The 12,331-nt window shown below is 35.6% G+C and overlaps 1 protein-coding gene across 1 annotated transcript in view; it reads left to right on the top strand.

The window, feature by feature from the left end:
• Dna2 (DNA replication helicase/nuclease 2) overlaps positions 1-12,331 on the top strand; it is a 310,882-nt gene that overhangs the window by 155,364 nt on the left and 143,187 nt on the right. Inside the window, exon 9 of the mRNA XM_090416054.1 lies at positions 7,329-7,505. Coding sequence (XP_090272180.1) covers positions 7,329-7,505 — 177 coding nt within the window. The remainder of the gene's footprint in view (positions 1-7,328; positions 7,506-12,331) is intronic.

Here is a 12,331-nt window from a genome sequence, read left to right as displayed (position 1 = left end):
TAAGGTCATTTGTGAGAATGTCTTCAGTTACTTCGATGTTCTTGTGTTGGGTGGTGAGGGCTATATCATCAGCACAAGCAAATTTTCTTGACCTAGATGTTGGTAGATCAGATGTATATACGTTGAATAAGATTGGTGCTAATACTGAGCCCTGTGGGAGATTGTTGTTCAGCTTTCTGTTTGCTCATTTTGTTTCTCAGTACCACATGAAAGAACTTGTCAGAAAGCATGTTACCAATAAGTTGTATGATGGATTGGCACGGTATGATTTGTAGCAGTTTGTATAGCAACCCCTCTTTCCATACCATCCTATGCGGCAATAAGGTCAACAAACACAACAGAAGTTTTCAAACATCTGTGAAAGCCTGCTTTGATATGAGTAGTAAGCTTAGTACTTGGTCCATACAACTATGTTGAGCCCTAAAGCCTGCTTGCTCATCAGGGATAACTTCAGATATTTTTGGTCCAATTCTGTTAAGGAGGAGTCTCTTGAGGAGCTTATAACAGCAACTGAGGAGCACAGTTGGGCAATAGCTCTCTGCTTGATCTTGAGGCTTGTTGGGTTTTAATATGGCTATAATTTTGGTTCTCTTATTGGAAGGTTTCCCATCCTTAAAATGTGAGAAAAGAATCTTGTTAGCCATTGACAAGCATTTTTTCCACAGTTAACCAAGAATTCAGGATGAATACCATCAAAGCCTGATGCTTTGCCAGTTTTCACTCCTTTAAGGCCTCATTTCATCTGTGGTAAATTCTCTTGAAAATTGGAGCTGTAAAAGTATTATTTATTATTATTATTGTTCCGGGAAACTCCAAGGAGTCGACAGACTCATCGAGGGAGGCCCTAACATCATGTCAAGAACAACTATTCAACATTCACACAGCATCTATCATATCTTGCCTTGAACTCATTCACGGTCGTAGCACCCACAACAGACTCTGGAAGCTTATTCCACTCATTTACCACTCTCCAAGTAAAAAACCTAGCTCTAACACCCTTGTCAACCACGCTCTTGCCCAGCATCCTTGCATGGCCCCTAGTCCTCCCACCACCAGTCATATTTTCAAAAATATCTTCTGGATCAATCTTATAAAAACCCTTCAGTAATTTGAATGTCTCAATCATATCACCCTCCTTCGCCTATCGTCCAATTTCTGCAACCCACAAATCTTCAACCTATTCTCATAAGGTTCATTCCACAGACCTGCTATCATCTTGGTCACTCGTCTCTGGACCCTCTCCACTTCCTCCCCATCACGAAGAAACCCTGGTGCCCATAGCTGGGCACAGAAGTCCAGATGGGGTCTTATCAAGGCTCGATACAGAGGAACAACAACTTGTTCGTCTCTGCATGTTAAAAGTATTTTTCAGAAGCCAAGTGATTTGGTGAGCTGTTTTAGTTACTTTTGCAATGTGCCCCCTAAACTTCAACTCCCTATCCACCAACACTCCCAAATCCCTGGCCTCATCAATCTCCTGGAGTATGGTTCCACCAATGCGATATACTGCTGCTATTCTTTTCACCCCAAAGTGCATAACCTTACACTTTGCCATATTAAATTGACATCCATTTTTCCTAGCCCAGTCCTCCAAACTATCCAAATCATCCTGTAAAATTTTGACATCCTGTGCACTCACAATTGCTCTACCCAACTTTGCATCATCAGCAAACAAGTGAACACTTCCTCTCAGATCCTTTCCAATATCATTGATGAACAAATTGAAAAGCAGTGGTCCAAGAACAGAGCCCTGTGGCACTCCACTAGTCACAAGACGTCTTTTAGACTCCACTCCTGCATAAACCACTCTTTGATATCTCTCCTTCAACCACCCTCTTATCCATCTCACCAACACTATATCTATACCCATCTGCTCCAGTTTACTGATTAGGGTTCCATGTGGTATCCTATCAAAGGCCTTGGCAAGGTCCAGTAGTATCACTGTAAACCCATTACCCCTATACAGTTCAGCCGTCACTGTGTTATAAAACGTGAGCAAGTTACTGAGGCATGATCTACCCTTCACAAAACCATGTTGTCCCCCATACAATATCCCATTTTCATCTATCCAATCCTGTATTCTTTTCTTGACTAATTTCTCTAAGACCTTGACAATGATTCCTGATATGCTAATCGGTCGGTAATTTACAACAGCGGTCTTGGAACCACCTTTATGCAGTGGAACTATTTTCCCCTCTTTCCACCCGCTCGGGACTAACCCAGACCCGAGACTCAAATTAAACAAAATGGTCAAGGGTACTGACAATTCTTTAGCTGCTTCTCGTACAACACGAGCTGGTATACCATCCAATCCCACAGATGTATTGACATTGAGGTTATGCAATAGACTACTCACCTCCACTTCATTAACCACAATTCCCGTATAATCTACTGGTTTATTCGTTTCTGCAATGTCACCACCTGGATGATATACTTTTGCAAAGTGCTCACTCAGTAACTCAACTATCTCAACTGATTCAGTTATCTGCCATGTACATTTTTCCTTTTACTTGCTACATATCTAAAAAACTGTTTAGGATTCTCTTTAGCCTGCATTGCAATGTTTTTTCGTAATCCTTTTTTGCTTTTCTTACCACACTCGTCACCCTTCTGGGATGCGCTTTATACCGTTCATGTGCCTGCTGGTCACCCTTCTCCTTAAATTCCCTCCATAGTTGCTTCTTTTTTTGCAACTCAAGCTTAATGGTGTTATTCATCCATTTAACCCCTACTTGATTTATTATTCGGACTCTAGGTATACAGTCAGCCATTGCTTCATGCAAGCACTTCTTAACTACCTCCCATGCACTATCAACTTCTAGTCCTTGCAGTTGTACATGCCATGGCACTGAACCAATCAAACTCCTAAGCTTGTCATACTTTCCAACCCGATAATTCCACATGTACCCTGTCTTAATTGAAAATTCTACACCTTTAGCCACCTCCCAAGTTAAGACCCTATGATCACTCTCACCGATTGGTGGCAATGTGGTCATATTTGTTACAGCCAAATCCTCAGATGTAATTACTAGGTCAAGCACTCTCTGACCCCTAGTATTTTCCATTACATATTGTCGCAGATAGTTATCCCTTAATAACCGCATAAAATCCAGTTCCTTCCTCCCGTGTGTCCTCTCCTCACTCCAATCAATGCGACCATAGTTGAAATCTCCCATAATAATCACCCTCCTTCCACCCATTTCTTTTATTTGCTTGTGCATACTGTCACCACCATCTTTTCCATCACCTGGTCTATAGCAGCACCCAATTGTATATTTAGTTCTGCTAGCCACAATCTCACACCAAATGGCCTCAAATGTGCTCTTTTCTCTATCCTGCAATTCAACTTCTATTCTCCTTGGCTGGAGCTCATCAGCTATCATCAACAATACTCCTCCCCCCATTTTATTCTCTCTGTCATTCCTGAACACACTATACCCATCACATTCAATCCCACTAGTTATATCATCTACAGTCAGCCATGTTTCACTAATACCTATAACCTGTGGTCTGGAAGTGCCAACCATGGCCAAAAACTCTTCCTTCTTGTTCCTAATACTCCTAGTATTGGTGTACATGAATTTAAGACCCCCATTAGCCCCAACCCTACGTTGATGCCTTATATTAACTATCCCACTCAGATTTGTTGTCCTTATTTGCTCTGGCATATTATATTCATTCTTACATTCAACTGCCTCCATAAGGACTGTATCTCTACTCCCCCCCCCCTTAACAAATCTAGTTTCCCTGAATTTGCACATCCACTACATTCAGCAACACTTTCTCAAGTCTTCTTACACCGTAACCATTCAAATGCAAGCCATCCATCTTATATAGATCCTTTCGCCCATCAAACTCACTCCACACATCCACAAATTCCACACCACTCGTCATACATAACCCATGCATAAAGTCATTCACAATTATAGCCCTCCTTTTAAACATTTCACTGTCATACCGTGGCAAAAGACTAATCATTCTAACTCTCTCACTCTTTTCTTTTGCTACCTCAAGCAATTCATTCAGGTCTTCTATAATTTCCATTTTGTCTCATTTCAAATCATTCGTACCTGCCACAACAATCATTTCTTTCACCCTTTCCTTTTGCTCTCTAATAGACTCAGTGGTGCATAATCTGGTTCATGTTATACAGCTTTTAGAGATTTGATATTTGTAATGGAAAATATGAACAGACAAAACACTTTATCAGGAAGTGCATGGCTGAAGAATTAGAATGCTAATATAAGTATGAGATCTTATCTCAACTAGGTTTCCAACTTTTTTTTTAAATACTAATCTGCTTTTGTTTGTTATTCCCACCCATGAAAGGTTGAAAATACAGCATTGGTACTGTGTATGGGATGAGGATTAGATGATTTTAAAATCCTTACCAAACATTGGTGGTGATGCTGGCAATTCAGATATGCGAAAGAGAAGCCGTAAAGTGCTTCCTTTTAAGTGAAAAGGTAAAAGTTCTCAACTTCATAAAATAATAAATAATAAAAAACATATGCTTTGATTGCTAAGATTCCTTCCACATTCAGATACCTTTATTACAGTATCTTGTTATAATTGTTCTATTTTATTACTACTTTTCAGGTCACTTAGTATTGAAAATCAACAATCTAAAGGCATTCATAAATATTTTCCACATTGGGATTTGAACCAATTGTATGATGACAAGCAGATACGCTTTCCATTGGGGGTATGCTGCATTCAGCACGTGTGTACACATTTATTATGCTCAATGCAGCTTTTAAATTTTCTGTTATAAGTTGTTTGTTTATATACAAATATACAACCCAAATATATACCAGTCCTCCCCCATCTGCAGTCAACGCTGGTCCAAAAATATTAAATGGAAAATTCCAGAAATAAACAGTTTATAATTACATCGGTAAAGTGGATATTAAAGATCCAACATTATTTCTAAGCCGAATGTTTGTAGAAACTATGAAAGTTTCATAAGTTTCTCTGAGAGCTTATGAGAATACAATCATCGACATCCCCGAGTTGCACTACCTACTTGACTTAAGTAGCTAAGGTAACTCAGGGATGCTGATGATTGTATTCTCATAAGCACTCAGATCAACTTATGAAACTTTCATAGTTTCTACAAACATTTGGCTTTGAAATGTTGGATCTAATATACACTTTGCCTGTGTAATTTAACATTGCTGAAATGAAGCCATATGGCTCTTTTAGTAATAGACAATTCGGCTTATCCCAGAAGTAGTCCAGCATCAGGGCAACTCATTGCAAAAGTAGAGAAAGCTATTTGCACTTTGCAGCCTTTTGGAAATCAGGAATTGCGTGCCATTCTGAGTAATTCTTGGCTATCAGATACTGTCACGATACTGCAGTACTTTGTTCAAGTAACCCTTATTTTACTTAATAATGGCTCCCAAAGCACAGTGGTGGTGATGCTGGTAATTCAGATATGCCAAAGAGAAGCCGTAAAGTGCTAAGTGAAAAGTTAAAAGTTCTCGACTTCATAAAAAAATAAATAATAAAAAAACGTATGCTTCGGTTGCTAAGATTCCTTCCACATTCAGATACCTTTATTACAGTATCTTGTTATAATTATTGTATTTTATTATTAATGATTGTTGTTAATCTCTTACTGTGATTTATAAATTTATAAATTAAATTTTATCATAGGCATGTACATATAGGAGAAAACATAGTATGTTTAGGGTTTGGTGTTATCTGCGGTTTCAGGTATCTGCATGGTGTCTTGTTGGAATGTATCCCCCCCCCCCATGGATAAAGAGGGAACTACTGTATATATATATATATATATATATTTTTTTTTTTTTTTTTTTTTAAATAACTTATGACTATATAGCCAAATGATAAATAGAAAATAATTAATTTTTTTTCTCAAGGCACTACTAGTTTCATGTTTCTAGAAGACTTTATCAGGTGCATTACACAGAAGTGAAAAAAAAAAAGACATACATAAAGACATTACTTTAGTACAACTACCAAACTTTTAAATTATCAACCAATTGTTCATATATTCTTGACTAGCTGCATTGCTGTTCTCATATATGTATTCCTAATATATACCCTCAAGGATTGTCTAGAATACTATCATAGTACTACTTGAAAAGTTTACATTGTTACTAGTTTTCTATTTGGATTGTATGTGGTACAATCCAAATTAGTCTGTTATCTGGAAGGGCTTTATTATTGTCGGCTTTTATATATTTGTCTTGTAAGATACTTCTTACTACATCAATCCACCTATGTCATGGTCTTCCTCTGCCTTTTCCTTACCATCTCGGCATCAAACATTCTTTGCTAATCTTTTCTCTCTTATTCTGTTTAAGTGACCATCTCACATATCTTCAATGGTATGTGGAAGACTGTTTTAGTTACACATTCCTGAATGCTAATAGCATCAAGTACCTTCCTGACACATTCATTTTAGGTCTTCATTTTGGTCTTTAGTTCTCATATCCATAAGTTAAAACTGGCTTGAACACTGACTTCTTCTTTACCTCTAGTTTAATGTTCTGACCAATTTCTCTCTTATTCCTTATAAATATATTCATTTGACTCCCAACTATACCAGCTTTGCTAATTCTATTGTTTGTGTACATATTTCATTTGCCATCTTCATTAAAAATTGTGCATAAATAGCTGAAATGCTTTACTTATTTCCATAGATTCACCATTTAGAATGCAGTCGAAGTTTACTATGTTCCTGCTTCCACACACATTCGTGAAACTCTACTTCTGAACTTTCAAGATATAAATAATTCATATTTCTGAATATTGCATGGGCTAATGAATTGATACCCCTAATTCATTTAATGAACACAGAACTCCATGCTTATGCACATTTTACTATACCTGAAGTTCACCTGTACATTAATAATGTTAACAATATATCTTATGAAAAAAAATTAAGTTTATGAACGTTCAACTTGCAAACACATTTCAAGGTACAAATTATGTTCATAAGTGGATTCTGCATTTAAAATACCAGTATGAGAATCCACAAAATCTACAATACAACATGGCATGTGAGCAAAAGAAAAGAAGTAATCTGTTGATGATATTATTAAACAGCTGGTAATCATTGTCCTCACACAAAGACTGTTTCAAAGAACTGCAGCAGAAGGAAATGAAAGAGTAAAATGAGAATCTGATTCAACAAATTTTGACCTGTATATCACATTTGAACTACTTGTTATTATGTTGTTTTTATATATCAGAGAATTAGATAATGTCTTAGAAAAAAAAAAAAATATATATATATATATATCATGGAATCAGATAAGGTCTTTTGACATGTTTTTTTGGACTTTTTTCTTTAGAGGCTTAGAGAAGGAAATTAATGATCCAGAACATTCAATGTTTGCTCTTATACCAAAGTTTACCAGTCATCTTCTTCCATCTCATTTGCAGTACTTCAGACACTGGTGTATGCTGCTAAATATTGAAAATTCTAGAAATTCGCCTGAATATTTTTGGAACGAAGATAGTTTTAGCAGGTATATTATAATAATAAAACATATTTTTATATCAATAAAAATGTGGTTTGATTTATTCGCAATATTTCTTCTAAATTTGTTTTATGTTATCATTAAATACAACAAAAGTTATCATTTGAAGAAAAAAAGCAGAAGGAATTATGTAGTTTAAAAATAAATTTGAATTTAATTTTTGTCTAAATTATTCTTTGCAGTAAAATCCATTTGAATGAGAGAAAAGAGCATGCTTGGTAAAGAAGTTTAATTAAAAGTGCAAATTATATAGAAATAGTGTGGTTTATGTATCTAAACCATCATCACTGTTAATGAATGAATAATAGAAAGTTCAAAAATAGCATTCTGGGCCACTTTATATAAGTAGTTATGTAGCAAAATGTAAAGGCTGGATTGCAGGAAATTGATGAGGCTAGTGACTTAGGGGTAATGGTAGACAGGGTTGAAATTCAGAAGGCATATTGCAAAAAAAAAATTGGTTTAAATGGCTTACTTAAAAGTTGAAAAACACATAAACAAGTAAGATAGGAAAGTTATTATCCCTCTTTATAAGACTATAGTCAAATCCTTGCACAGGAGTTCACAAATGTTCTCACTTGAGTGCTTCGGGGATCAGAAGGTGGTGGAGAAGATCCAGAGACAAGTAACCAGGCTGATGACAGGTTTGTGGAATGTTCTCTATGAGGATAGGTTGAAAGTGCATGGATTGTAAAATTTAGTTGATAGGCAGAAAAGAAGGAAGATGATAGAAACATAAGTTATTAAAAGGATTATATATGATTGTCACAAAAGAAACTTTTCAGTATATGAATAGTTAGAGAAATAGAGGGTCACTCAGATTTAGTTATGAGTGCCCTGACAGTGAATGCTTAAGGAGAGGTATGATAAGTATCATGATGAATATAAAGGTTAGTGTGGGTCTCCTGCAGTGAACCTTCCAATTCCATGGAAATACCCATAGAATAATAAAATTAAGAAATACAGTTTTCAATGGCAATTTCTCATAGAAAATCCATCACTAAGATTGAAATTTGGACAATGATGAACTTCAGCACTTTCTTTGAAAATATTTTTAGGTTTAGATTTATTGGAATGTAGGTAAGTAGAAGCTTGAAATTATCTGAAAGGATTCTGTGGGTAGTGAATATTAATTATGTGCTCTGCAAGACTTGACATTTATTTATTGAATTGGTGTTCAGATATACATTTTGTGATGGAGCAGCCAGTCAATCAAAAATTCTTTTGAAGAAAGTAAAAAGAACCTAATTTGATTCTTTTTTGGTTGATGTGTTTGCACATAACTGTAAGACGAATCTTTAGGATATGAGCACTTTCTGAGATATCTTGAATATAAAGATACCTCGGATGTTGGAAGTTTTTTTTCTTGGTTAGACTATAATAAATTTAGTTTAATCCTTTATCCAGGTGTAAGCAAACAAAGTTTGCACCTGAAGTATCTTCAGGACTGAGGCAACTCGTGGTAAAGGTGGACTAAGCTCTCATCACTCCTTATCTTAGTATCTCCCATAATGCAAAGCACATCTCCTTGCGGACATGTATAATGCTATGCAATAAGGGAAGGGCCACTATCCAGACTGGTTTCGACCTTTATTGAGGTCTCGTCAGTGGGAGCCAGACCGAGAGGTGGTGATACCAAGGTGGAAGCAATGGAGAAGTCATATTTATCTATACGAGTTACCAAAAGGTGCTTCACCTTATTTTTAAATTACTCTGGATTTAGAGAAAGATGTTGGAAGTTTTTTCCACTTGGTTAGACTATAATAAATTTAGTTTAATCCTTTATTCAAGTGTAAGCTATGGTTAAAAAGAAAGATGAAAGTAAAATAAAAGCTACAGAGATGAGATTTATTTTTAAGAACAATTAGAGGGTGCACAAAATTGGACCATATAAAAAATGAAGACATCAGAAAAGAACTAGATATTTATAACATAAATGAAAAGATCAAGGAATATAGAGAGAAATGGAAAGATATCGGATACCAAAAGAGGGGATTTAGACCAAAGGAAAAGCCAGTGAAAAGATGGAAAGACCAGTGAAGCTGATACATGCAGATGCCTAATCCTTGATAAGAAGAAGAAGAAAAAGACTTTTTTCTGAATGGTACTTATCAGGAATTTGATAATAATGGTGGTGGTGGTAATAATAAAAGAAAATGAGAAATGATCTGTTGTTTGTCTTATGTGTGTACTGAATGAAGCTTCAATTAACTGAAACTTCAATTAAATATCCTCTCCACCTTCTTTTACAATAAATTCAACATACAACTAACCAATGGAATCATAATTATTAAGATATGATCCTGCATGAATTTTAGTGAACTTTCTGTGAATATCTTTGATTCTCTTTACACTGAAGTTTTGTATGAATGTCAAGTTGTTAGCTATAATACGAAGACTGCCATTGAAACATCATAAATTCTTAAAGTGAAGCTTCTGTTAATTAAGCATGTAATCTTGTAAGCTTTACTAGTTGTCTTACTAATATTATCCTTATATTTGCAGACTATTTTTAAAGCTTGTTCATTTGCCTGATATCCATCTAATTTTATCATCTTCCTGAATCACATACATTTGCATTTGTACTCATTAAATTGTAAATCTCACTCCTTTGCTTGCCCTTCCAATCTTTTAAGATTACCTTCTAAAGGATTTACCAACTGAAGAATTAACTACTCTGTTTAGCTTCATATCATTATCAAAGAAAATTGTTGGTGTCTTATATTTGAACAGTCATTTTATAATACACTTTGGTTAGACTTTTGAATTCTGAAGATGACTTATCTGATGGTGTCAGGGTTTTTGCCTTTGGGAAACAGATTTTTCATCCTGCCAAATAGACAGTCAGCCTAGAATACATGCAACCAGTAGACCATGCTGCTCATTGCATGATGATCTCATCTGCAAGGCATGTTATGTCATGCTTTGTAGATGTGATTAACAGTCGAAGCATTAGGTTTCTGTAAAGCCAACTTGTTTTGCTGTGACAGGCCATTGAGTCTGATTTGTAAGGGAAGATAAAGTGAGCTTTGATCATTTTTGAATCTATTAAACAACAGTTAGGTTAGTGCATCCTGTTCCTAACTACCTTACTTTTTGACAGTACTCTATAAACTACTGTCTGTCAACAAGTCTTTTTCTTAACCAGCTTGTTAAATTATCATCATTATTTGTGCAGCACATTTTAATCAAGCATCTCAAACAATTTGACATGCTGGAAGCTTTTCTGAAATCAAATAAATCGTTTTTTGACTTAACCATAGAAAGATTTATCATGTCCTGTACTTACATAACAAACCCATTCTTTTCTCTGCCCATCCAGTAGCCACTATCAAGAATACCCCTTATCATCATCATCATCATTTTCTTTATGAGTATATATACAAGGTGTGCTATTAAATAATGAGACTGTTGCAAAAATAGTTTTTAATTATTACAATTATACTCCCCTCCTCTATCTATACACCATTGCATATGAATTTTCCATTGTTGGAAGCAGTGTTGCAAGTCATCAGATGTTATCTGCTTCAGTAGCACTGCCATTTTCTCCTTTATCTCATCCACTGACTGGAAATAGGTGCCCTTCAATGCGGATTTCAACTTTGGAAAAAGGTAAAAGTCGCATGTAACTAAGTCCGGCAAGTAAGGTGGATGGTCCAACACTGGGATCTTCTTTACAGACTGCACCGTGGGCTGAAGTGTTGTCCTGATGTGGAATCCAAGCTTTGTTCTTCCACAGATCGGGTCTCTCTCTTCTTCCTCACTGGTTCTCTGAGCTTGGCCAGAATTTCGAGGTAACTCTAGTACCTATTCAACCATTACCATGTCATTGATATATATATATATATATATATATATATATATATATATATATATATATATAAATATATATATATATATATATATATATATAAAATAAAAAAAAGATCAGCATTGCCTTCAATTTTGACGTGCTCATTCTTGCTTTTTTTTTTTTTTTTTGCCATTCAAACATTCACACACGTGACATTACATTATCACCATACACCTGCAACAGTTTCAAACACTTGGTTGGTGATGTCTTCAATTTCACAGAATTTGAGAATTAATGCGCTGCTCAAGTTTACTGTTAGACATGTTTCTGGCAAAGCAACTTCACGCGTGTTGCTTTTATAGCTGCCTACAAACTAACTATGAGTGATAGCAAACAGTCCTTATTTCAACTGCTTCTAGAACCTTCAGTCATTCATGGCTCAAGCACTTTCCACTGCTAGGAGTACACAATTCACAGCACACCTTGTCTCATTATTTAATAGCCATACCTCGTGTATATATATATATATATGTTAAAGATACCAAGCTATTTTAAATATAACCTGGTTTTAATCCATTTCCCAAGTAAGCAAACAGACAAGTAAGTCAAGTTTGTACCTGCAAATAGTGCAAGTCTGGGTGATCTGCACGTAGTGCAACTCGTGGTAAAGGTGGAATAAGCTCTGATCACTATTCTTGGTATTTACCCTTAATGCAAGGCAAATCTCCTTGAGGAGATGTATGATGCTATGCATTAAAGGCAAGGGGGCCACTACCCGGACCAGTTTCAACCTTTATTGACGTCTCATCAGTGGGAACCAGGCTTAGAAATACCAAGGTTTAAGTAATATAGCGCTTATAAATATTTTACCAAAACAAGTTACCATATGGTGCTTTGACCTCATTAAATATAAAAATATAAAAATCTCAGGATGAGAGATAGATGTAGAAAGTGTTTTATCTTGGGTATAATATACGTTAAAGATACCAAGCTATTTTAAATATAAACCTTGTTTTAATCC

Source organism: Typopeltis vanoorti, chromosome 1 (genome assembly GCF_054136105.1).
Source record: "Typopeltis vanoorti isolate ZY-2024b chromosome 1, IOZ_Tvanoo_1.0, whole genome shotgun sequence".
In the NCBI taxonomy this organism is placed as follows: Eukaryota; Metazoa; Arthropoda; class Arachnida; order Uropygi; family Thelyphonidae; genus Typopeltis; species Typopeltis vanoorti.
The sequence above is the reverse complement of the archived record's forward strand: the minus strand, read 5'-3'. Positions and strand labels throughout refer to the sequence as shown.